This window comes from Drosophila erecta, unplaced genomic scaffold (genome assembly GCF_003286155.1).
Source record: "Drosophila erecta strain 14021-0224.00,06,07 unplaced genomic scaffold, DereRS2 tig00000092-arrow-pilon, whole genome shotgun sequence".
In the NCBI taxonomy this organism is placed as follows: Eukaryota; Metazoa; Arthropoda; class Insecta; order Diptera; family Drosophilidae; genus Drosophila; species Drosophila erecta.
In genome coordinates, this window is record NW_020825207.1 from 17,139,272 (window position 1) to 17,164,772 (window position 25,501).

A 25,501-nucleotide genomic window follows, 5' to 3' on the forward strand; every position below is an offset into this window, starting at 1 on the left:
GCCGCCATTTAGACACTGACGCATTCAAAAATGTGCCAGCTATACTCACTTGAAATACACGGCCAGGTCAGTGGACAAAATGGCATCTTCCAACACCCTAATGACGCGGCAGTAGTCATCGGAGGAGAGATTGGCCAGAATTTGATTTCCAGGACTGTTCAGGATCATCAGACACTGATCAAAGTGATGATGTTCCATGGTGGAGGTTGAGTACAGTTGCGCCAAGGGCGACGAGGCTCTAAAAAGGAATTTCAAATTAATAAATTACACATTATACTTGTTTCTATACTTACTTAATCTGGAAGGAGTTGTTGGTCCCCCGGTGATCGAGATCATGACACAGGCAGCCAATAATAAGCGCCAAGCATTCGATTTCCCCAAAGATCTTCCACCATTGTGTGGTCTGCAGCAAGAAATGAATACCAAATAAACAAAATATAAACAGAGTATTATTTTATTTTCCACTTACAGTCAGAATGGCAAACATCATCTGGGCCACATTGAAGGCATGGCGCCAGTTGTGATAGGTAACATTGCGATAGTTCTTCTTGACACTCAACAGCCATCGGCAGAGAACTTCATAATCAATATGAAAGCGTTCTACGAAATCGAGATCCAAAAACATGCGCAGGCAGGCCTAGAGAAACCGGATTAGGTATTTGTTCACATTTTGCGGATGAGACTCGAGCTTACCTTTAATGTATCATCATCTTCAAAGTGTACGTCATCGAACTTAAAGTCATGTAGTCGAAAGTGCACAGCTGAAGGCACTCGAAGGCGCTAAGAAATTATTTCAATTAATTATTTCAACAAACATCCATGTCTTAAAAGTAAAGCATCAAATAAATTGGTGCGATATGCTTCCGATTCCTCAAATGAATACTAAAATAGTCGTCATAATCTACCACAAATTATCTTTTGCTTTTCACGAATTATAATCCACTTATTATTGGATTAAACATTAATGCACAGCCAAAGGTGTCCCAAATTTAAATCCTCCAATATTTTATAAGCTTTGGCTTGGAGCCCCTTGCTTTCCACACCACAGAGCAAACCAGCACGTGCCCAAGACCAAGACGCCCCAAGAAAAGAAATAAATGCAAAATCTCCCACTGGACCTTCATCTGTTTGCTGTCAGCGAATGTAAATGGTGCTATATTAGCCACCAAAGCTGAGAGGTTTATCAAAATTTCTGACATTTTTCCGCCAAGGCACCCACAAGAGTGCGAAATGGAAAAACACAACCAGAGGGCAGCTGCGCACCGGAAAAAAGGGTTTTCCCAGCTAAATGTGATGCAGGAATAAAGCCTAGTATGGCATAATTTTAATTAAAATTAATAACCCAGCATCTTTGTCTGGCTGGCAACGCGACAGGCGGTCATAATTTTCCCAGCATAATTACAGAGTGGGTCCGGCAATGAGGAGCGAGCAGCGTGGAGTCGCACGATTCAGTAGAAAAGTTTCTTTTTGTCATACTTGTGCGAACAAACTAATTACAACTGTCAACACGTTGAAGCTTTTTCCGCGGGGAGGCAGCGGGACAGAGGAGCCTGCCTAAGGTCGACAGCTTGTTGCTGCTGTTGCTGTTTCTGTTTCTGTCGCACAGAAATAATAAACGAATAAAAACCGTGAAGCTAACGCAGCAGACCCAATGCACTGGGAAGCGCCCAAAGTGGGCATCCGGCAGGACACATTAATTTATGGCTGAGCGTAAAAATTAAGAGACCGAACTAGTGGACGACCCCTTGGCCTCCGGCAAATTAAGTGAGTGCAAATAAAATTAAGTATTTCACTGGCCTCCGAGCTACGACACCCGGGAGGGTAATTTAATCCGGAACGAACTACGAGAATGCTGCAATAAGGAGCACCGGATGGGCACCAAGCCCAAACTCACCCGCAGTCGATGAGCCTCGTCCATGGTGGCCGATGCGTGGTAGCTGAGCACCTCCAGGGTGACACTCTGCTTGGCCATTGCCACAATGGCCTTCTCGTACATGTGCGTGTTGTGGATGCCCATGCCGCAGAAGATGGCGAACGCCTCCACAAAGTTCTCGTCGTTCTTGGTGAAGTCCTGGGGGGATAAGAGCAGTTTAAAATAAGCAGCTCGCGATTGAGGCTTAATATGCTTAACATATACTCCTGTGTCTAGCATCTAGGCACGTTTAATTTGATCATAAATAATTAATTAATTAAATAATTAATAGTACTTGCCAACTCATTGAACTTGTTGATCAGCTGTATAACACCAATGATCTGCCCCAGCGAGTTCTTGATGGCCATGCATAGGATAGATCGGTGCTTGAAGCAGGAGTTCTCGTCCACACTGGCATCGAATCGATCGTCCTCGTAGGCATTGGGCACATTGACGGTTTCCCCGGTGGTGGCCACATGTCCGGTGATGCCAATGTTGATGGGAAACCGGGACTCGTAGGGGCTGGTGCGTGAAGTGGCCTCCTCCTCGCTCAGGTCGTTCGCCTCGAAGTCAAAGACCCGCGAGAAGCTGCCCTTGTCCGCCTCGTGGACCAGGAGGATCTGGACCCGCTGGCACTGGATGAGACTCTGCATGTGGGTGAGAATGCGGAAGACCATGTGCTCTATGGTGCTCTGCTCCTCGAAGATCATGCGTGCCAGATCCAGGAGCACTTGATTCCGCTTGATCTCCAGTTGAGATTTCTCATACAGCTGCGCATTTCGCAGTCCAATGCCACAGAATTGTAGATACGAGGAGAAGACCTGATGTGGATTACCGCAAAGGATTAACATTACTCAAGCGACAGCAAATAGCAGAGTAGAGCTTGCAAAATGCCATAAAAATTATGAGGGACTCCCACTGCCAGCACACAGCGGATAATCCCTTATGGCATTTTGCCTGACATTCTGCTAAGCTTTCTTAACAAGTTTCCCCTTTGTTGAATAATGAATGCAATTTGCCACGGCAGTGGGTGCAGCTCTTATGCGGCTTTATTCGGAACAAAAGAAACCATCAGACTGCCCCGTTATGCGATCTCCACATGGCCCCCATTCGCCCCCATTTCCGTATTTACCCCTTGGCCCGAAGCCCGAAGCCCGAAGTCCTCAATCCTCACATCCCCGTCCAGTCCACTCACCTTTTCATCGATTTCGGAGAAACACTCGCCATTCATTTTGTTGATGACCTGCGCCACGCCAATCACATCCCCGGATGAATCCTTGATGGGCATGCAGAGCAAGGCCTTCGTCCGATAGCCGGTCAGTGAGTCAATTTCACAATTGAATCGCTCGTCCTGTGGGGGAAATCGGGGAAACGAAATTAATTTGCGCACGAATTAGTATCTCATTTAAATGAGTTTCCGTTGTTAACTTAAGCTCTGTGTTTCGAACCGTAAGCCTTTACAAATGCTTTCACTGCGTATTTTTTGCAATTTCCCCCTTTTTAGCAAGTGGCCATTACAGAGCTAAATTTACTTAATGAATTGTATAATAACTCTCCCTTATATTTGAAAGAATTCGGAACCATTTCGCTATTATGTGATGTGATTATGTGATGATGGTAATATAATATCAAAATCAATACTGTTGTTTAATAAGAAGAAAATTAATGTATTGTGAGCAATAAATATTAGCTTTTTTACCAAGTGCTTATGTACAGAGAGCTAAATTTACTTAATGAATTGTATAATATATCTCCCTTATATTTGAAAGAATTCGGAACCAGTTTTCGCTACTATGTGATGGTAATATAAATATCAAAATCAAATACTGATCTTTAATAAGAGGGAAATTAATGTATTGGGAGCAATAAATATTCTTATATTTAAGATACATTTGGTTCTAACTACAAAAGCGATATAAGGACTGATATTTTGGACTGGTATTTATCATATTTTGAGATTATTATCTTAATAAATACATTTCTTAGAAAAATCCAAATTATTATCTCTCTCCAACACCAACTAACACTGAGGATGCTCCATATCTATCAATCATTCCACTGTTGGCCCTGCTATTTATATCCCACTTGGCACAAATTGCCCGCGATCTATCTGTCTTTCTTCCCTCCAAAAATTGGGAGGTTATCGGATTCCAGACGCCTCCGACTGTCGCCGCCGGCGGACAATTGTTTGGCCAGCCATTTAGCCGAGTCAAAAAGATCGACCAAAAGATCTGCACCCGAGCGTAACTGGTGTGGCTAACCATAATGCGGCTCATTCGCACCGAAAACCTTTGGTCGCGCTGTCTGCTACCGGAAAGTGTCAAATTTAGGCCTTGATTGATTGTGCTAACATCAGGGGATCTGCGGGGTACGAGCGATCTGTCTGTGCGTCACGTATTTGCGGTAAGTTTATCTCGGCGCTTAGGAGGCGCAATTGTTATCTTTAGCCGAGCGGCTCAAAGTCGAAAAAAGAAGGGAAGCAATGGAAGCAATGGCACTCCATATCTGGGTGATGTAACATGCCTAACACGGCCTTGTCTTGGCGCAAGATTAATTACGCTCCAATTGGCAGACAGGCCGAGGAAAAAGTGCCGAAAAAATGGGAAAATGTGGCAGCGGCCAGAGCGGAAGCTGGGAAATGTGAAAAGCGCTGGTTCACTGCGCAGCATTGAAAACTTAAAGAGCAGCACACTAAAATACACACACACACACACAGACACACTGGATTGGTATCTGCAACCATAAATCTTACAATCGAATGAATAATCTGCAACTCTCGCAGCAGAGGTTGATTTATGACCCAGTTGGCATTCAAATTTGTCAAACTTCCCTCAAGATAGCACTGGCTGGGTACTGACCTGGTAAGCATCTGGTATGTTGACGGGCTCCCCGCTTTCGGCCACATGCCCGGCGATTCCCGTGCCCCATGCCACCCGGACTTCGTCCTGCTGCTCCATTTCCTCCACGGTGCTGCGGGGGCACACATCGAACAGCTTGGAGACGAGGCATCTGCAGGAGAAACGGAATCCAAAGTTGAAAATTATAAATTGTGTTGCAGGCGGCAACTATCGTCTATTGTCATCGGACACAATGCAAACTTTTCCTATTCCACTGAGAGGAAAAATAATAATCGTATTTTGCCAAATGTAATAAACAGAAACGGAATTTCCGTTTGTTGATAATTAAACAGGCGAAAATGGACAAACTTTTAATTACGATATAGTATATAGTTTATTGAGCAAACTGATTATTAAGCCTGATAAGTATTATTGACTCCCATCTGAACCATTTGTTTCTCAGTGCCTCGCCTACTTTTCCAGCTTTCCTGCTGCTTTTCCTTGGCTTTAAAAACTTTTCACCCAACAGAATGCATTTGCCAAATGCGCGTGCAGACAATTGCAATTAGTGTTGGCAGAAAATGGCGTCATACGATGCATACAAAATGGCTGACGTGCCCCACTGACCCCCCCCGTTGCAGGTTGCTGCCGGGTTATGGCATTTATGGCACGCTTTTTGGGGGGTGACGGGGGCAAGGAGACGCAGCTTCCACGCAATGCACTCATAAAATGCCAAAAATAAATGCCATAAAAATGTTGCCAAGACAAAGTTGAAGCTGAGCTGAGCTGCGCTCCTCCTCTATCCCCCATGTCCACAAAAATGCAGCTATATGAAGTCATCAACAAATTGTTGAAAATAGCTAACGCGAAGGACTGCGGCAACTGGCTGATTGCTATGTGCCACGAGCCAGTCGACTTTTGTGCTTATAGAGTGCGACTGATTTATGATCGATGGCTGTCTTTATCTGCGTTACAAAATTGAACTTTAGGAGTTTTTAGAAAGGTTACAATTGGATTACTAGGGAACTACATCTGGAATTATTATTCATTTGATTCGTAATAATTCGTGCTTAAGTTTGCACATCTTCACTTACTTTTTGAGTCCATCAGGTCCGTTGCAACGTCCTTGCACCAGGAACAGAGATCCCCGATCGGCATTCAGCAGAATGGACACGTTCTGGAGTATCTTGTGGCACAAGGTGCGCACCTCGAGCTCGTTGCAAATGTCCTTCACCTGGAAGCGTTAGACAGCACAGTCCGGTTATTTACACGACTGATAGGCAGTTGCATTTGAAACAGAAACAAAGCCATGAGGAAATACAGACTGTGACTGACGTCTTTAGAGTGTTTGCCGATAACAGCGTCAATGGGCCGACAAACAAACACGTTTGCGGAACTCAACAAATAGTCATTGTCGAGCTATCGAGATTCGCGCGAACCTTCGATTTGATATCTAATGGTTATGCATTCTGAGTAAATTTTACTCATTCACTTGCTCAATGAGCAGCGAATAATTTTATAAAAACGAGTGTGTCACGGTGTTTCTGAATCAATTGCATTTTTGAGTGATGGGGCTACTAATATTTTTATCGGAACATGATCAGAGACCTATAGCATATTTTCGTATAATCTAAAATAGTTCATACTATACGATCTGATTTTAGTGCTCACTCACCAGCTCGAAGATCAACTCCTTCTCGTCCAGCTGCTTCAGCTCGTTGCGTGACAACCGCTGTGGCCGCTGGTGGCAATGATAATATGGATATGGGTGGCCATTTCCGGCTCCACCGCTGCCACCCAGCCCGGGTGCACCTGCCGCTCCACCGGCGCCACCGGTGCTGCCCAAGCTGCTGCTCCCAACGGCCCCGCCCGCCTGGTAATGACTGTGCTGGCTGTGGTGCAGATGGGCGTGGTTTTGGTGGTGCTGCTGGTGGTGATACTGATACTGTCCGGCCACGACGCCACCGACATTCTGCAGATTGCTGCAGCTGCCGCCCACGCCGCCGTTGTCCAAGGGCGGTCCAATGCTCAGAAAAGTGGGCGTGCCGTCAATTGTGTTGACAATCGGCTTCAGAAGTCCGCCGCGCTCAAACTCGTGAGCAGAGATTTTGCTAAAGGATTTCAAAAAAACATAAGCATTTTAAGATTAGTTTAAGGCTTGCTTTTATATACTAGTAAATTCTAAGCTTATCCCATGCTTTTAAGCAAAAATAAAAATTTTACCATTTGGAAAATGAAGCAATTTGTTCCAATATTTCCTCTACATTTTCCACATTGAATGTTCCCAGTATTTAACTTTTGTAGCCCCAATTGAATCACTTACCGCACTGGTGTGGTGGCACCGGAGCCACCGCGCGAGGAGCTCGTCTGTCCATTGGCGTGGGTGGGTGAGGTGCTGCTGACCACATCGTTGCCCGCCGAGGTGGCATGGGAAACCAGCCAGGCATCCACCGTCTGACGTGTGGCTTTCCTGTGGGGAAATAACCGGAAAAATTCAGTTAGTAAACGCGTTAAAACCCTATTAAAAATCGCAAATGAATAGGCGCTGGACGACGCATTGGGCGCCGCGTTCCATATGCATGTGCCGCATAAAATTGTCTAATAAAATGCCAACTCATAAATATTCAGGCTGCGGGACTAACCAGCATCAGCTGCTCCTGCTCCTGCTCCTGCTTCTGCTCCTGCTCCTCCCCGACATGTGTCCTTTGGGACACGCGTTTTTGGCATAAAACCCCCAACAAAACGCCACAAAATGTTGGGTAATCACGGCACACAACTCTTTGGAGAGGCGAGTGCGTGGAAATTAGGAAAATATTTGATGTTCTGCTAAAGCCATTTTTAAATATGAGAAGTGAAGAAAGCCGAAGTGCACATTGGCCAAATGAATACTTAGCAAGTTATAGGTTTAGAATGATTTAACTGAATTAAAAGGCATTTTTTAAATGCTTTACGTTCTTGCGTGATCTGCAGAAAAGCTAATACTCTCTCTTAAAGATAAAATAAACCAGGCAGAGGACTGCCAAAATGGTTGAACTGTTTAGGACACGCGGCATATTCTTATGCAAAATACACACACAAGAGAATGAAGCCTTTTTCAGCCTCATTTAATGACCGCCCCGCAGGCCGAAAAACCGGAGGAGCAGTGGAGCCGGACTGCGTTGGCCGGCTCCTCTCGACCATGAAAATAAAGCCCAATTTATGCTTTTAGTTGTTAGTGATTTTTATTATGTGTCATAGGCAACGGACGTCCCTTAACCCGCTTTGCTGCCGGGCTGCCCTGGATGTCCTGCTGTGGCAAAGGCAATTTCCGGTTTATGGCGGAAACGAGCCATCCACGCCCATGGCCAAATCCCCACCAGCCCCACCGGCAAACCCGATTGTTTGGCGTGCGGCTGTGTCAACCGACAATGCAGTTTCAAATTTAAGAATTTATCCCGTCGATGGACAAAATAGATTATTGGCTCGATGGGTTCATCGAAAACGCTTGTAGGCAGATGAAATTTATGTCTCTACAAGCATTCGGCTAGTGCTCCGTTTGTCTAGGTTAACAGAAGAGGTATCGATTTGTGAATTGGCACGCTTTAAGGAGAATTCGATTGCTTGTCGGCCAGTTGCAGGTCAAAAACTATCTAAATTACACGAAATATGCAAAACTTGGCTAATAATTGGCATTTGGAAACCAATTCGGGTTTCACAATTATTCCCATACTGATTTTAATGGTACTCGAGTGGTAACAAATAGTACGAAGCTTCGACTTGCCTTATAAAATAATCCTGTACAAATTCCTGATTCTCATCCAGCCAGGCCTCCATCCGCGCGTGCTCCGGATCGTAGGGTCTGTGGTGCTGCGGCGAGTTGGCCTGGTGGTGATAGTGATGCTGGTACTGGTACGGCTGGTGCACCTGGTACTGCTGCTGTGGCTGCGGCGTGGCCGACGTCTGGACTCCGCCGCCGGAGGAGGAGGAGGACCCGTTGGAGGAGGAGGGCGGGGCTGCTCCGGGGTGGTGCAGCGGCTGATAGTGGGCGGGGAGTAGCTGTTGCTGGGCGAGGGGCAGGGGGACACCGGAGTGGCGTGTGGCGATGAGCAGCGAGTGCTCGCTGGATCCGTAGCCGCCGTACCCCGTGCCCCCCTGCTCCGTGGTCATCCTGCCAGTCGGCTGGAACTGGAGCGGCGTCGTCGCTGGCTCCTCGATGCTCCGCAGATGCAGGCCTGCAACGAGGAAGGAGTAAAGGAAAATTAAATACTTCATTCGATGATTCCTCATATGTTTGGATCTTAAAGTTAAACTTAAAATTGTGAGTATATTGTAAATATCAGTTTAAGCTGACTTTGTGCCTCGTGTGTAATTTGCCTGCTGCATGTGTCGACAGTTTTATGAGCTTGCCGCCAGCTCTTTCGCCCTTGACGCACCATTTGCATTGCAAATGGGTCATATCCTTTAGGGGAAGTCACACTTGGCACGTGACCGTGGACACGCCCCTCTCCACGTCGCTGGCAACTGACATGGCTTCTTTCAGCTGCTTTTCGCCGCTTTTCTGACGCTTTCTTTTCAATTTCAGCAATTTGGCTGCCAGAGCAAATCACATAAATTTGTTCAATAGCTTTTTCAGCTCATCAATTTGAAGCTGTCCCTGTCCCTCTGCGAACAATTAAGTGTCAAGTAGCGACTTCTAAGGGACTTCACTGAGACGCTCACACACAGATGTGTGCATATGTAGCACATGGCAAACGCGGCGTATACGTAACGCAATAAATAACACTGGCAGTTGGGGCCCCCCAAAGTGTTTCAGTTAACATTAACCGGAAATATTGGCAATTTCCTTGAAATATTGACTCCGTGTGGGCTTGCTGCAAAGTGTCTGGCGTCTGTAATGCCAGCATTGAGCGCCTGATTAAGTGCTAAAAATAGATATAAATACGACAACGAGTAACCCAGTGATACATGTGATACATGAAGGATGCGATAGCAGGAATTCTGCCTCATCTCCTTCTCCCTATTGCCTGCCTTTTTGTTTGTGTCCCAGTTATTTATTCTATAGAAAATATGATTCATGTGCTGCTTTTCGACTTACACAAAAGAAATAAACAAACGACTTGTTCCTGTCGCTTGACAATTTGACTTTCGGGCTCAGCTGGTATACAACAAATGCCAAGGATATTTCGTTTGCTTAAATACGTTAGAGGACTCTATTTTTGGCTAGATTACATACGGAAATATTTTCTATTGGGTGGCATAACCTTTTTGGGAACTTTATTTAGTGGTCATTCCCTATTTACATGGCATGCAACTTTGGATGGTGTCATCAGAAAGTGTATTTCAGACTTGTAGCATATGTTTTCCATATCCAATTTTTTTCTCAATGAAATTGATAACAGTAAAAATTTAATTGGATTTTATGCCATCATACATTTCCTGCGGGTTCTTTCGCTTTGCCATTTAAAATTCACTTTAATATTAGTTTCAGCTTTTCCCCCATGACTTGGGCCCCCAAGAATTTCCCTGTGCAGACATAAATCTCCATGTTAGGCATCTGCAAGGTCTCCCACTCTCCTGAGTTGTAGATACTTTTCGTTGGTCTTTCCCTTCTAAGCTTGCCAATAAGTTGAAAGTCGGCTACTTAGTGCTGCAGTGGGGGATTTGTGTAGATGGAAGGACTAGAACACCGCACACACGCCATCCATGTAGTGCAGCCCCTGAGGGAGGGAATTTAATCTTTTAAGCTGCATTTGCCTTGCACACATCCAACATGCAACATGCAACATGCTTAAGCTGCTGCAAAACATTTGGCACAGAGCAGGAGCACTTTTCCACTCCCCGCTGAATTCCTTTGGCCATTTCCTGCACTCGAAGTCAGATGACAAGTTGAAAGAGTCGTGTAGGAGGGCACCACCCTCTGTGGCACCCGTTTTCCAAGTTTCCCATTTTGCCATTTTCCCGCCGCCGCCGACACTTTGCTGCGGTTTGATGCGTCAGCTTTATGTAAGACATTCATATGGCCCCTCAACCAACATCCAGCCCCGCATCCCTCTCCGCCACCTTCCTCTGAGTCAGGCGAATGGCAAATTTTTATACAACATTTGTAATGGAATTTTACTTTTAGCAGGAACAAGCAAGGATCAAGAGTCCTCGGCGATATGACAACTTGTTTAGTACTCTTCGTGGGATGGCATTTATTTGATTTGCATGCTTGGGCAAATGGGAATAAGTGTACTGGAGTACTTTAAAAAGTCAATACATTAGGAATGGTGCAGGGATAATTTTTATTTGGTTAATATTCGGAAAATATAAGCATCTTTGCGATGCAAAGATATAAATTATATCTGTTCTATTTCAGAATTATTAAAATGGAGTCCTCTCAGGTTTAGACATATGATAGAACCCTGCGTCTTATTGAATGGTTTCTGTGCCCCTTCCTTGCTATAATACGATACTACCCCAATTTATAGGGTATGATTACCACATACAATACCATATATCTGCACACACGCTTGCATATATGAGCCAGTGTGCAAATGGCATTGTTGCTTTCGAGTGCAGCCAAATGCAAATTGAAAGTTGGCAAATGTGCAAAAGAGAACAATTTTTTGCTGCCATTCGGATCAATGTTGGGTTGCTGAAAGGCGGAAAAACGCAAAGCTGAGCACCGGAAGTTGAATAAGAAAAGGAAAAGGAAAAAGAAAAAGAGCTTCTGGGCATGAAATAAGCATCGCTGTTCCTTCAGTTCTTTGGTCTCTTTGGTGTTTTCCTGTTTGGTTTGTTGGACTCAAAGTTTGTGTAACGAAATATTTATGCAAATGTGAGGCATGACCAAAACTTCTTGCTTGCCACTTGCTCACCTGTTGTAGCTGGTATTATTTCAGAGTGATGCTGAATCTGAGGACTATGGGTTGGTGTTTGCTGCTGTTGCTGCTGCTGCTGCTGCTGTTGCTGCTGCTGCTGCTGCTGCTGCTGCTTGCTGTTTTTGTTCTTATTTTTGTAGCGACAACCACGAAATCGACACATACTTGCCGCTTGGCCCATGGGGCCCGCCAGCAATGCGAATGTTAAACCCTCCGTTTTAATGAATTGAATTTTGTCAAACTTGAGCAACTCAGCCGCGTAACGTAAATTGTATTTGGTGGCTGCTGTTGTCGTGGAAGTTGAGGAATCAATTTTGTTGATTTTGCTGCCGCCAAAAGGCCGCAGGATATCAGCCAATTGAAATTGTTGAATTTTCGATAAGTGTGCACACTTTTACTGCGATCGCTCGTATTTCTCGTGTTTTCACTCTGTCTCACTTTCATAATAACTTATTTACTTTGTCAATTATTCAGTTAAGCGAGAGGAAAAAGTTTTAGCCAAGACCTGTTGGAGTTTTGTTTTGAATAAATATGTTTATGCATGACCCGAGTTCACGTGCTCCACGTGAACTTTGCAGACTAAAAGTTTTCCGCCCAACAATTTCGCAGAGTATCTCCAGAGATGCCTGACCACTTTTCGTTTATATCAATTTCCTGACAGTTTTTAAGGCCCTACGCTGCCGATTTACCCATGTGTCGGCGAGAGCGAGTCGAAGCAATTCAATTAACGCGTTTGGGGTCGCCGCAGTCAATTGGCCGAGAACAGGGGAGGGGGAAGGGGGAGCTCGCCTGACGGGCCGCCAATTGATGAACAAACAAGACTCCAAAATGTCGCGAGAAATTCGAGTGGCGACCCCATGGGACAGACGGTGCAGCACGGGCACACGTAGGCCATAGTAAAATGTCAGTTAAGTAAAATAAACATGGCCAAAGCGCCTGACATGGCTGAAACGTCAACAATGCTCAAAAGCCGAAAGCAAACAATGGCAGGAAAATGCGAGGAGAGGGGGATGAAAAGGATAAGTGACGGGAATGGTCTGAAAGGCCAGGCAGATTTTATCTTCAATAGGTATTTATTAAGTTATTCAAAAATGCTCTTCAAAATTTAATTTAATTTATTGGCAAAATGGTTTAATTACGCTAGATTGTTTTTGCAATAAATGTATATAAATATTTGAACAATGTTTGAAGTGGCTTGCGGTATAGTTTCCTTCTGTACAGAAAGGATTAAATGTTTGAAAAGCTCACACTCCTGGTCATAGTTCATGTACCCGGTTACAAAGCGTTCTCCCACAGAAATACGTTAACACAATTCGACCCAATTGCACTGAGTTGCCACTGACTCGTGTTTGTTTTTGGCAAGCAATCCACTCATGTTCTGCCCTCTAGCATCCCGCCTTCCACATTCACTTTCATCCGCTTTTCACCCACTTTTCGACCATTTTCACATCTTTGCTCCTTCCACCAGGACAGTCCGTACAATTTTTGTATTGAATTTATTGACTGCACTTGCCATGAGAATTTAAGCGGATCTTCACGAGCTTCGACTCAATCGCTCACGCAGTCCACCACCCACAGCTGTTGAATGACAGGGGCCTGCGATAGTTGACAGCGGAAATGATTTAATTTCCGTTCTACAACAATGAGCTGCAAGTGAAGTGAAGGCTGTGGATGGATTGCACAACTCGCAATTGAAACTATGTATATTTCTGATTTTGTTCGCATTTTAATAGACAATGAGTCCGAACTGCTGACGGGTAATGTTGCACTTGTCTATTAGAAGTGCTGATTCTAGAACACAGCCTTAAGGATATCAACACATGCTATGTGTGCATATGTCCCAAATTTAACAGCAAATTAAACACGCTCAACTTTTAAATTCCTTGCTAGTCATATTTTGTCCGGATTATGTGGATTGATATGCCACATTGCTCATACGCAACGTTGGCTGCCCATCAAGCATACGCACCGTTGTGGCTTGCCTTTGTTTTTCGCCATCCTTTTCGCAATTCTATCTTTGTACACCTAGCAACTGGTAGCCAAAGGAGAGAGAGGACCAAAAAAATGACAAAAACTATTTTTATGCCAACGAGAGCTAGAGAGCCACTGGGATACAAAAGTACTCTCGCACAGACGGACTTCGGCGGCTTACATTATGTCAATAGCATAGGTAAAGGCACTGTAATCAGAGGGGGAGCCATTGTGGGGCCAGTCTGGATAAGCAAACGATGTTCATTAATGGCGCACGCCAGCCACTGAGAAAAACATCGCTTCATTTGGTAACTGCCTCTAGACCTAACTGTTAAAATACTGTATTTTTGCCAATAAAAGATTTGTAAATGCAATCCATTTAAGCTAGTTAAATATGTGTTAAAAAAATAAAACACATTTCGTCAATTGCTGTTATGGTGTTTTGTACTGTGTTTTGCCGAGTGCACCATTTGTGCGAAACTCAATTCGGTTGGTCTGCATTTGGCTGACAACGTTGATAGTGGCACAAAAGGCGGGCCAGATAACAGATAACAAAGCCATATACTATATATATCTGCGCGTACAGCGGTGTCTGTGTGTCGTCGCCGGGTATCTGTGTTCGCCCAGTTTTTCATGTGTGTTTGTGGCAATGCAAACAAGCGGGGGCAGGATGGCGTAAGCCATCGAGGGGTGAAAGCCGAATGTGGCGGTTGGAGGTGGAAAAACTGTCATTAGGCGGCGGCGTTGGCGCGTCATGAACTAGCCAAAGTCGATTAGTGGAGGAAACAGTCAGAAAGGACGAACCAAAATGCTATTTGCATTCTCGGAAGGCTCGAATTGTCGGCCTGGATCAATAACCTGTTGCTGGCCAAAGAGCGATGGATAAATAGACGCAGAGAAATGGTAAAATATTATTCTATTTAGCATTTTCCTGTGAATTATATTACTTGTCCCACATAACGCGAAAAACAAAGAGCGCGAGAGCGAAAAATGAGAAAGAGCGCGCTCTGGCCATTTAAATTAAATAAATAAATAAATCTCATTATCACATATGGCTCGTGTATTCAATTATATTATCAGCTTGGTAAACATCGAAAGGGGAGAGAGTTTAAACCGGGAAATACCACCCCACGCACTTGATGAGCTCAACTTTCACACATTTTTGATAAGTTATAAAAAAAGCAGCTAACTGCTCCAATAAAGTTAACGAAGATTAAAAGTAGAAACGAAACAGATTGAAGTAAAATGAAAGCGTAATACAACGACGTCAAGTTCAATATTAGTGGACATTTAACTATCCTATAGACCTGAATACAACGCACTTATCCACATATTTACACATTTTTTATTGGCAGTCAACATTTTAGTACATACAGCTTATATACGAACGTATGCATATTCTAACTACGCGTATTCATGCATGGCCTCAAGGTCATCGCGATGAAAAATTTATCCGAACGGCAGCCATAAACGATTCTCATTTGTCTGGCGGCAAAAGGCGAACTCCGAGGGCCAATATGGTAAAGCATTAACATTATACAACTACGCCGCAGTAAAAAAAATAGTAAGATATACAAATCAAGCACTAAAATGGTGAATAGCACATTAGACAATGCACGTTTTTAATGAAAAGCTAATGTTGTCTTATTAATGTTGGTAATTAAAAGGCTTGAAATCGTTTAATACCTTATTCTATCTGATATACCAATTGAAAAATTGAAAATTTCCAAAAATACTTTTAAAAATTTAAGTTTTTTCATTAAAGAAAGTAAAACTATGCAAGTTTTCCCCAGTTTATAAAAGGGATTTTCTGACCAGTCAAGTTAATTGTATAAACCTCTCTTATACAGATAAAAAAAAAATAGAGAAGAGATTGTATAATTGCATGTTGTTGCAGCGAACGACTTTAATTAAAGTCTGCTTTATGACACGAATGCAAGTGTTATTTATTTCCCCCTCGAATTTAATGGCTAAGGAAACATTAAAGACCAGCCGACAACGTGGCGTATGAGCAACGTTCTATTCTCCAGCGGAAAGCAAACTCCCCGAGCTTTTTTGCTGCGTATCGCATTTCCAATTTGAACGCATCCGCAGACGAAAAAAAAAAAAAAGGAGAAGAAGCCATCTACAAAATGCTGTCAGCTACTTGAGCAAGATTTTCAATTTACTTCCAACGCCAGAGAGAAACCCCAGACGCCTTTTCCTCCTTTACTTTGTTATCCTGATGAAGAAATATTGAAATTGTATGCGCGAGCAAAAGGCGTCGCCAGTTAGTTCGTCTCATAAATCTCGTTTGCGGCCAACTTATTACACGTCCTCTTATTGTGCAAGAGAACCGAGAGAAGTGAACTACGTGAGCCGTTGGCCAAATATTTGCACAGGTCTCAGCTTAATAGCTGAGGTCGCCGAAAAGGCGCAGGAAGAGTTCAGGAGCTTTGGTCTAAAAATAAATTATAAACAAACATTTGGCTCTTTGCATCTGCAACCCTCCCCATATGCTCACTGTTTGTTTGAGTTATCATTATGACATGCTCGAAATTACCAATGACAAACGTGCCTTGACTCTCCAAGCGACCACATCCATACTCATCTCCCCAAGCGAACGCTGCACTGCGAGAAAAGATGACAAGTATTGATAGCTAGGTTGGTTATTTGGTACACAAAGATGTTTAAAGTGCATTCCCACTAACTCGTTGACCCTCCTATGTTATCAACTGCCCCCGATGCCGAAGTTTTCCTTACTTTAAGCCCTTTTCTGTCAGTGCAGCCCTCAATGAAGGTCAAACATTTGGAGCCTGCCTTGTTCTTCTGCTTGTGCTCCAGTGTTATTGCGCTGATTGCGCTTGTCGCCGGAATGTTCGGTTAGGAGTCCCCACTCCCACTCCCACTTCCACTCCAGATTCCACCGCCTCCTGGCGGTCCCACGAAAATCCAGTGCCGAATCCCCAGAGCCATGTCCAGTCCAACATGGTGCAGCATGACTGAGCGGGGCGAAATTAGGTTGTTTGTTTCTCTATCGAAAAAGGCAGGGTCGGGTGGCAAGAAAGGTCGTGAGGGGAGGTCAAACGGCCAATCTCTGCGTGCTCTGCGCCTCTTGCAGCAGGAAGTCAAAGCTTTGCCAAGAATTTAAATGCTCCATTTGAGATTTTGATTAAACTATGTTCATCTGCCAAGATGTCAAAATAATAAGAAATGAAAATAGAGGGAATATAGCGTATTATGAGGATTTTGGTAGCTCGGTCGCATTTGGAGCGGGAATTTGATCAAATATTAGATATTCTTTTCAGGCGGACAATACTATATATATCTTAAACAAGTATTTGTAAGTTTCATATGAATTCTTTAACCTACTTGATCATAAATGATAATGTTAATAGAAACTCTTCATAAACATTCAATGTGAACAATCATAAATCAAGCAAATACCGGAATTCAAGTGCCAAAGACTAAAAAGTATCCATATAAGTTGTAGTGCGCCCCATAGCTGCACTCATAATATCCCATCGCACCACTTCCTTATAGCACCCCAAGCATTATCTCTGCTTCGCAACCACTTGAAAGTTGCCCGTATCACTTGTCGAGTTTCCAATAGGCAAATATTTGAACACTTTCAGCTGGACAATCATTAATTAAATTACCTGACAATAAAAGAGTAGAAAATACATTTTATAAGACATCAACGAACCCTCGAAGTTATGAATGGGGCCACAACGCACCCAAAATAGAAAAATTCTAACTGAACGGCTTGATGTCGTATGGGCGTTTCCTGTGGGTGTACATTTGCTTTTCTGGAGACTATTCAAGTTGGCAAAGCTAAGCAAACACTCTATTTTCGGCGTGGAAATTTACCAACTTGCGCTGAAGGAAACAAAGTGAGTTCAACGCTTTTGTTTGTCGGCTAAAATTAGCCGAAACAACAGTGGCTGACCACAGGGAAAATCTGCTTGCTGCTCGAGTGCTGCTGCATTTGCATGGTGACGTCAAGAGGAAAGCTGGGAAGCTGGGAAGCTGGCAGGGGCGGCAAATGCGTCGGCAGCTCTAATTAAGACAAAATAGTTTTGTGCCAGTCAAGGCCAGAAGATAAAGTGGTGCAGGCTGATACTGGAGGTCTTCTGGTCCTCTGGCCTGCTGGTTTCTGCTTTCTGCTGGCTGATTTGCTGATGGCTGCTTTCTGCACTTTTGGCCAAGCCAGCAGCACGCCAGCAAACGTAGCATACTGTGCGGCAAAAGCACAAGCACACAAGCATGCTTGCACCCAAAGCAGGCAGCAAGTGGATGCACCTGAAGGAGACTTGAGTTGGCCGGGTCGAGAGAGACCTTAAAGCTGTCTTTGGGCCAACTTTTGCCAGCAATTAAACGTGGCTTCAGCTGCAACCGTAACAAGAGTGATAAAACCGCACAGCCAAAACAGTTGCAACAGCAAAATCTGCACCAACCACACTGTACTCTGCAACCTGACAAGAAAATTATTGGTTTTAAGCACACAAAGGTCCAAAATAACAACAGCCACGCAGGCATGTGTGCATATCAATACGAGGCAGCTGTAACAACAGTTTTGGTTGTCTCAACCACAATAGAAACAATAGCGATTCACATTACTAGGACAGTTTACTTTACAAAGACCAGTTCAATTCAATTCAATTAGGAACTGCAAATCAAAATTTGTAAAGTGTAATTTTTCCAAAGAGCTTTCCGTGCCGGCTTCAAAGTGACCACTTTGTACCCATTTCTTGCGAAATTCTGGAATCAAGCGAAGGTCAACAGCAATTCTCGGAATAATCCGGAAAGGAAATTAGGGTAAGCTGAATTTGAGAAAGCTTCATTTAGATAATAGATTTAGATAAATAGCATGGATGTATAGCCTAATTAAATGGAGAACAGTACTTGAACCTACAAATGAAGTGTACTTGAACGTGAGACAAGGGTATGGCAGAACAGCAACCAAGTTGCTAATAGAACTCAATTCCGAAGGGACAGCAGCAGCATTAACCCCAACAGCAACATTAACCCCGGCAGCTGGTGTTGCTGCTTTGGCTTCCACTAAATGCGAGTTGATTCCATGCACATACATTAGATTTTCCAGCAATCCGACCATAAAAATCAACAAACAGTCAATGAACCCCTTGCGCGTCAATGGGACAGAAACAAAAGCAGAGAAAACACAACCATGGAAATGCGAAATAAAACTAAACGTGAAACTGACGCACCGAGCAAAGAGTGTTGGCAAAAGTCAAAGACTATCAGGAGTTGCCGTTGCCGTTGCTGTTGCCGTTTTATTATCGTGTCATTTCTTTGGACTTTTTTCAAATACTCATTCATTCACTCGCTCAGTCGTTCATTCATTCGGCGTGTTCAGAGCTGCCAGTGGCTTGCAAGACAATAACAAGAAAATAATATGCTTCGTAGCAGCCATTGTTGTTGCACTTATAATTGCCGGCCAGCAACAACACAGTGACGCCAGCCAAAGCAATTTCTGTGACTGACTCGCGGACCTGCTCCTGACCCGCCTCCTCGCCTTTCCGCCCCTCCGCCCCTCCGCCTCTCCGCCTTTCAGCCATCGAAAGCCAAGTGAGCCGCCAGCGAGGAGCCGCCAACATGCCCTGCTCCAAGGTACCGATACTATGGCCAGAACTGGACTAGAAGCGCATTAGATTGCACTTAGAAGCGAGCACTTTGACCATGTGCATTTTTATACATTTGGGAGTAATTGTGACAGTTTGGACTTTTTTCAGTAACTATAGCTGGCTATGCACTATTGTAGTGTATGTTTAGATGGTGTGTCTGGGTCGCGCCTTCTCCACTGGTTTATTTCCTTTAACCCTGCCCCTCCCAACTGCATTTGCCACCGAGCTCGGCTGGGTGCAGTTCAATTAACCGGTTGATTGCACACACACGCACGCACAGCCGGCAGCTCCCACACCACGCCCCCTTTGGTTATCAACTCCATCTTTGTGGGCGAAGATTAATTAATGTGCAGAATTAATTGCTAATTTTTTGCCATTTCAGCGGAATATTTGAATTATGGCTAGCAGTTAGATGCTGCGTATGCGATCTCGAAAGGAAAACAGAGAACCGGAAAATCAATGAAGCGAAAATAATTTCCTATTTAACTGTAATAATTATGAGCGTGATTTAATAATCCATTAGAGAATATGTTCGCAGTCCAATTAGCGAAAAATAATTAATATTTTATATTGCTCGACATTTTAAATTGCTTTATAATTAGGGTGGGACAACACGTGGCGTATACGCAACATGCTTGAAGTTGCAAGTTCTATTGGCGAGTTTTCCAATGTGTTGCAGTTTTTAAACTATTTCCGCCCTACACTCGTTTCGATTCGTTGAAACCTAAGTTCCTTTCGAGCAGTTTTCCCATCAAATTTCCTACGATTTTCCTTGACCGCTGTGCCATCTTGGCCCTGGACGTCCTGCTGACTTTGTTGGCCATCAGCGCGTGCAATCAACCCAAGCAAAACCGAAGACTTCAGAACCCATCAGCAGATGTGAACAGACCGTTAAAGGCTAAAGCCTTTTTTCGAAAACAAAATCCAACTAAAATTCTGTCGAAGACAATCGTCAGGGGAAAACGAAATGAATATGAAATACTAATTACCCAGGTAAACAAAACATGAGTGAGAATTACTCATGCAGTGAATAGATTTGTGTCATTGGTGAAACATAGTTTGTTGCTTGAGCCATACGACCAATGAGTCCCCGTATATAAGCGTCATTGATTCAAAGGAAATTGACGTCAATATCAATAAAAAATAAATAAAAACCACGCAAGACAAATCGAATCCAACAATTAGCAATATGTGAAATGCTCGCAACACTTTTTCACCAGCGTGTGAAAACCTAATAAACACGCACACGATCTTCTCCCTTTTTGCAATGTGCCACAAAGTCGAACACAGTTGAAATAAATTGATAAACTTTTCTCATGCCGATTTTTTCCGATTTAAGCCCATTCGTATGGCTGCAAGCAAAGCAATTAATTTTATAAATGGAAATTTGGCCACATTTTGAACGTTTGCCAGCTGGCGGCTGTCGAGAAACGGAGGGCAAATATTTATGAGTGGGTAAGGTAAGTTCTGAGCCAACAGATAATTTGGCTAAGTATGGACTGGAAACAGTATCAGATAACGAAAAGGGGAAAGTCGGAGGAGTTTCAGAGGAAATTATTTGTTCAAGTCGCAAATGTGGCCATTAGGCCTTACTGCGCTTTAGGAATATAAATTGAACTGTTTCCTCGAACGTATTATTATTTTCCATATTTGTATTTTCCATAGCACAGTAGAACCTGTGCCATTTCTCAAACTTCCCTTGCTACTTTAAACTCAGTTGCATCTTATTTTCATTTGATCCAACCCTTGACAACCAATCGCGTTAATAAAGTGTTAATTAGCCTATGATCAGACGTTACGTAGCGTCTGCGACAATATTTGTTTACTCGGATATATCGCTTGACTTTGATCGGGAAACGCCCGAGAATGACACCGAAAATAAATAGAAATGTCTTTACAAATATAATTCATTAATGGAAACTTTTTTACACACGAATTTTGGAATTGTCACGGAGTCTAATTCAAGGAAATGAGCCGAGCAAATAAACAATACGGCAATACGGAATCGCCCGTACCCATACTCGAAGCTTCTCTACCATACGGCAAAAAAATAAATATATACCATATTTATTTGATATTGTGATGATTTAGTGGGCGGGCAGACGGGGACTGGAAAAGTTTCGGAATATGTTTATGCCTTCGATCCACTTGTTTGTTTGGTTTAAGCCATAAATCGTAAATACAAACGCTTAACGAGGATCAATATCAATATCGATATCAGTTGGGTCAACAGTTTGTAAGGAACTTTTCCAACTCTTTGGCAGTGTCGACTCCATAGAAGCCCTCTTTAAATAAACACCGCCACGAGTCTGAGTAATGGATATTCGACTTGGTTTGAGTTGACTTGGCCATAAACTCCTCAGCAGCCTAAATTGTAACACGATGCCTGGTTGTGTCTGAGCCCTGGGCGATCCGCAGAAAATACAAAAAGTTGAACACAATATTCAAAATATTGCCCGACATTGCACATTAATAAGTAAACAGAAACGGAAACTCAGACAAACTTGTTCGACTTCTTGGAAATTGGGAAATTCGAAACGGTTCTCAGTGTAAGCCCTCTGCGAACTTACTGAACAGCTGACGACGGAGGAAAGGTTAATTCCTTTGAAGTTCAAAAAGTCTGCACAAATGCAAATGATGTTGACGTCTTGTCTGATAAGGGTAATGAGCAGACTAATGAAATCATAAATAATTTCTTTTCATTCAAAGACGCCTTTGTCTTTTGTTGGCAAATGTTTCTGACAGCCGAAGAAGCCTTACAGGCCATTAATATTTATTATGAAATGCCAAGCTGATGGATTTAGAGTTTGAACAAATAAATCAAATAAATGTAATAATCAGAGTGTGCCAGGCATGTACTCATGTGCAATTTTTATAATTATTTTTGTACTTTCTGTTGAAAATACCTTTTCCCACCAATTAATTGACTAATCTGTTTCGCTCTACTGTCCTAGACAATCTCATTTGTGGCTGTGTAATTTGTATGATTTGCAACCAGTTTAAGGGCTGATTGCCGACCGCAAGCCTTGTAGATCTGCGGTCGAACAACAATCGCAAATTGCCCCTTTGGGTAATTAAAAAAGGCTAGATAAAAAGACATATAAACTGGGAATAATGCAATTGCTTATAACAACAAAGCAAAAGCGTTTAAGCTGGCGCCAGCCCCAGAAACCCCCTTCCTGCCACCTGCAGTGTTGCCCCCCCGCCCAGCGGTCTTGAATTCAATTTTATTTCTATTCACTTGCTGAGCGTTGGAAAATTTTCCATCCAAACTCGCGGCACGAAAACAAAATAAAGCAAAACAAAACCGAGGTAATCAACACAAACAGAGGAGAGAGTCGCTGAGCATATGCCAGATATAAATTAATTAAATCTGTTTGATTTCTATAAACAAAACGAAGATTAATTTCAGCCAGGCGAAAAAAAATGCGTTATTAAAGTATATTAAGGCCACTTTTTCTTCTGGCTGGACTGCGATAGAGAGGGAAGATTGCGGCGGAAAGAGACGGCGAGAAATAAGCAGGGGAGCACCACAGAGAAAGGCGTGATAAGCGTGGGGGAAATGAAAACTTTGCGACGAATTGGCGGAGAGCGGTGCTCATATTTAAACAGAAAAAAACACTATATTTGAATTATAGTAAATTGGGAAGATGCAATTGAAATGATGATAATGCATCTGATATTCGTCCAAGAAATGTAAATTTGTATCCTATTCTGCTGTAAATATCACATTTTCGGAACATTTTCCTGAATTCGTAGGATAAGTTAAGCTAGTTAAGTGAAGTACAATTTAACTGATTCTTTTCCAATCCTCTAAGTGCACATTGGAGAGAGCCCAACTATGACGACAGTTCCCCTTCTCACAAGCGGCGTGTGTGGGCAGCTGCCTCGATTCCTACCGATCGCATTTTGCATATGGAGCGTATACACATATACGAACCTACATACATATACGAATTTTAAATCGTTCAATTGGCACACATTTTCGTTTGTCCATTGGGTTGTGACGCAAGCACACACCCCTCACATGAGGGAAATGCCTATGAAGTGAGTCAATTCCAAATGGGTTTCCCGAAAACAGATTTTCCACGTACGAGAGCCGAATTTCTTTGCGAAGAATTATTCAAATGCATTTGATTCACTCACATTAATTAGCAGGAAAAGCTGTCAAACGGGGAAAAACTCTTGTTGAATATGTTTACATATGTACATATGTTTTTAGGTCTAGCCTTGAGACATCGAACTGCGAATGAGCCATACACATATGCGCATATGAAAAAACAGGAGTGCGGGTGAAATACTTTTGTAGACAAAAGTCGGGCAATATTTTCGACATTTTACGAGTTGCGAGAATTGTGTAAGATAAAATGAAATATTTTCGCCGTCATAGTCCCATGATTTTTTAACATATGAGCGACATAAATAAGGAGCACAGAAAGTAAACATGCAATTAAAGAAATAAAAGCGATGCCTGTTGGAATTTCCGTATGGTAAGTGGATTTACAAATTGTTGCCATGAAACTGAGGTCTGATTCTGAATTATCCTTCAGTAATTGCATTTCTCAGTTAAATACAAAGAAATCATTTTTATCAATCAGCCAAATAAGAATTCGAATTTCACCATCACAGAACGCAGGCATTTGAATATTTAAATAATTCATTTAAAAATACTGCACATGATTTAAATTTGGAGGGTTTCAAACGAGTTTGGCAAGCAAATTACCTCTCAAAAAAACCTCTCCGCTGCTCAGAGCCTTTGACGAACCATAAACGAGATGCAAATTAAATAAATCAACAGCCACACGATCCGAATAAAAGAAAATAAAACGTATCCGCAAGATCAACAGCAGAAGATACGACTAGAATTCATCCAGCTGACACGTGCCAGATTCCAGCGAGAGGGGCAAAAACACTCGAAGACTAAGTAAAACAGCTGTTTGGCATTCCCCGATAAAGCAATAACATCAATAAAAATTAAACAAACCAAAAGTCGAGACAGCACAACCACGGGGAAGGCAAAATGAAGCGAACAACAAAAGGTGTCAAACAATAAGCGAGCCAAGTAAAGGTTCAAAGACTCGGCGAAGAAGCGATAAATATGCATAAAATGTCCATAAAAAACTCCTCATATCAACATACTGGCTTGTTTATACATACATACATTCAAGTCGAATGCATTTATTGATTTCAGTAATTTAAACGAAACCTACGGAGAAGAAAGTGTTCTCGATAAGCTCCGTGATTCGCTATAATCGAGGTTAGCATGGGATTTGAAATAAACATTTAAATATAAATATTAAATTCCGATTTAAATGTATACAAATATATAATTATAAAGGGCTCATTAATTTATAATCTTTTTGCAACATAACATGAATAAAACATATAGAAACTTAAGAATTTGTAAAAACTTCAAACTTTTTAATATGAATATTAATACATTAATTATAATGAGAAAGAAAAAATCACATTTAAAAAATACATTCAACGATTGGGTAGATTCCGAGTTTAAATCGAATATATTTATTGATATTAAATGCAAAATGAAGTAAAAATGCGTAAATTACTGGCAGTTGAATATTAAATAGCTACATCTTTTCATTAACAAATATTCAGTGGCAAGCCGAAATGAATAAAAGTGGCGAGCCCCAACAAAATGTGATTCTTTATTGATTTCCAATAACAAGGTACTAATAAAGCGCAAGCGACCGCCAGCGTGGGAGGAATAAAAGTGTCTTTCCGATTCTTTTGTTCGTTTTATTGGAATTCCTCCAAGAACGGTTAACCCACATCGAAGAAGGCCTCCAACGAGCTAGGCCCAATCCTACCAAATGTGGGCAGCAGGAAGCCAGCCAGTCACATGTAGCTAGGCCAAACCAGCTAACAGCTAACTGCTACCAGCCTCCATGGACCACCTTCTGCATTTGGCCATAATAATCCGCGCGTAATTACCATATATGTGTGTGACTTTTGCCATTGCAATCAACTTGAGATCTTTTATATTGTATATTCTATACTTATATTGGTTCAATTTCACCACCCCTCCTCCCTTTGCCATATACGGCTAGGGCAGAAGAGGAAGAACGGTCATGGAGTACCCATTTGGACAGCATGGCGACTACTTGATGTTGTACCACATCCACAAGCTATATCCACACACAAGCACGCGGTGGCTTGTATAAAATCATGGATAACTGGTCGCAAGTGCGTCAAAGAAGCTTCATTAAGAAGTCGATATCGGAAGAGTATTCATTGGGTCAGAGCAGAAATATCCAAAGTGAGCATTATGTCTTTGAAAAAAACCGTCGGACCCGA

At 42.7% G+C, this 25,501-nt stretch overlaps 1 protein-coding gene across 5 annotated transcripts in view; it reads right to left on the reverse strand.

The window, feature by feature from the left end:
* LOC6549289 (dual 3',5'-cyclic-AMP and -GMP phosphodiesterase 11) overlaps window positions 1-25,501 on the reverse strand; it is a 57,128-nt gene that overhangs the window by 2,860 nt on the left and 28,767 nt on the right. For 3 of the 5 annotated variants that reach the window (XM_026980185.1, XM_015156588.2, XM_026980187.1), the window contains 12 exons: window positions 8,510-8,960; window positions 7,073-7,219; window positions 6,425-6,860; window positions 5,844-5,983; window positions 4,771-4,921; window positions 3,108-3,263; window positions 2,212-2,733; window positions 1,895-2,071; window positions 694-780; window positions 470-637; window positions 294-403; window positions 50-238 (listed from right to left, as the gene is read on the reverse strand). In XM_026980185.1, coding sequence (XP_026835986.1) covers window positions 50-238; window positions 294-403; window positions 470-637; window positions 694-780; window positions 1,895-2,071; window positions 2,212-2,733; window positions 3,108-3,263; window positions 4,771-4,921; window positions 5,844-5,983; window positions 6,425-6,860; window positions 7,073-7,219; window positions 8,510-8,960 — 2,734 coding nt within the window. Of the gene's footprint in view, window positions 1-49; window positions 239-293; window positions 404-469; window positions 638-693; window positions 781-1,894; window positions 2,072-2,211; window positions 2,734-3,107; window positions 3,264-4,770; window positions 4,922-5,843; window positions 5,984-6,424; window positions 6,861-7,072; window positions 7,220-8,509; window positions 8,961-11,588; window positions 12,097-25,501 lie in introns of those variants that run through there. The other 2 variants (XM_015156587.2, XM_026980188.1) reach the window with 2 other exon arrangements.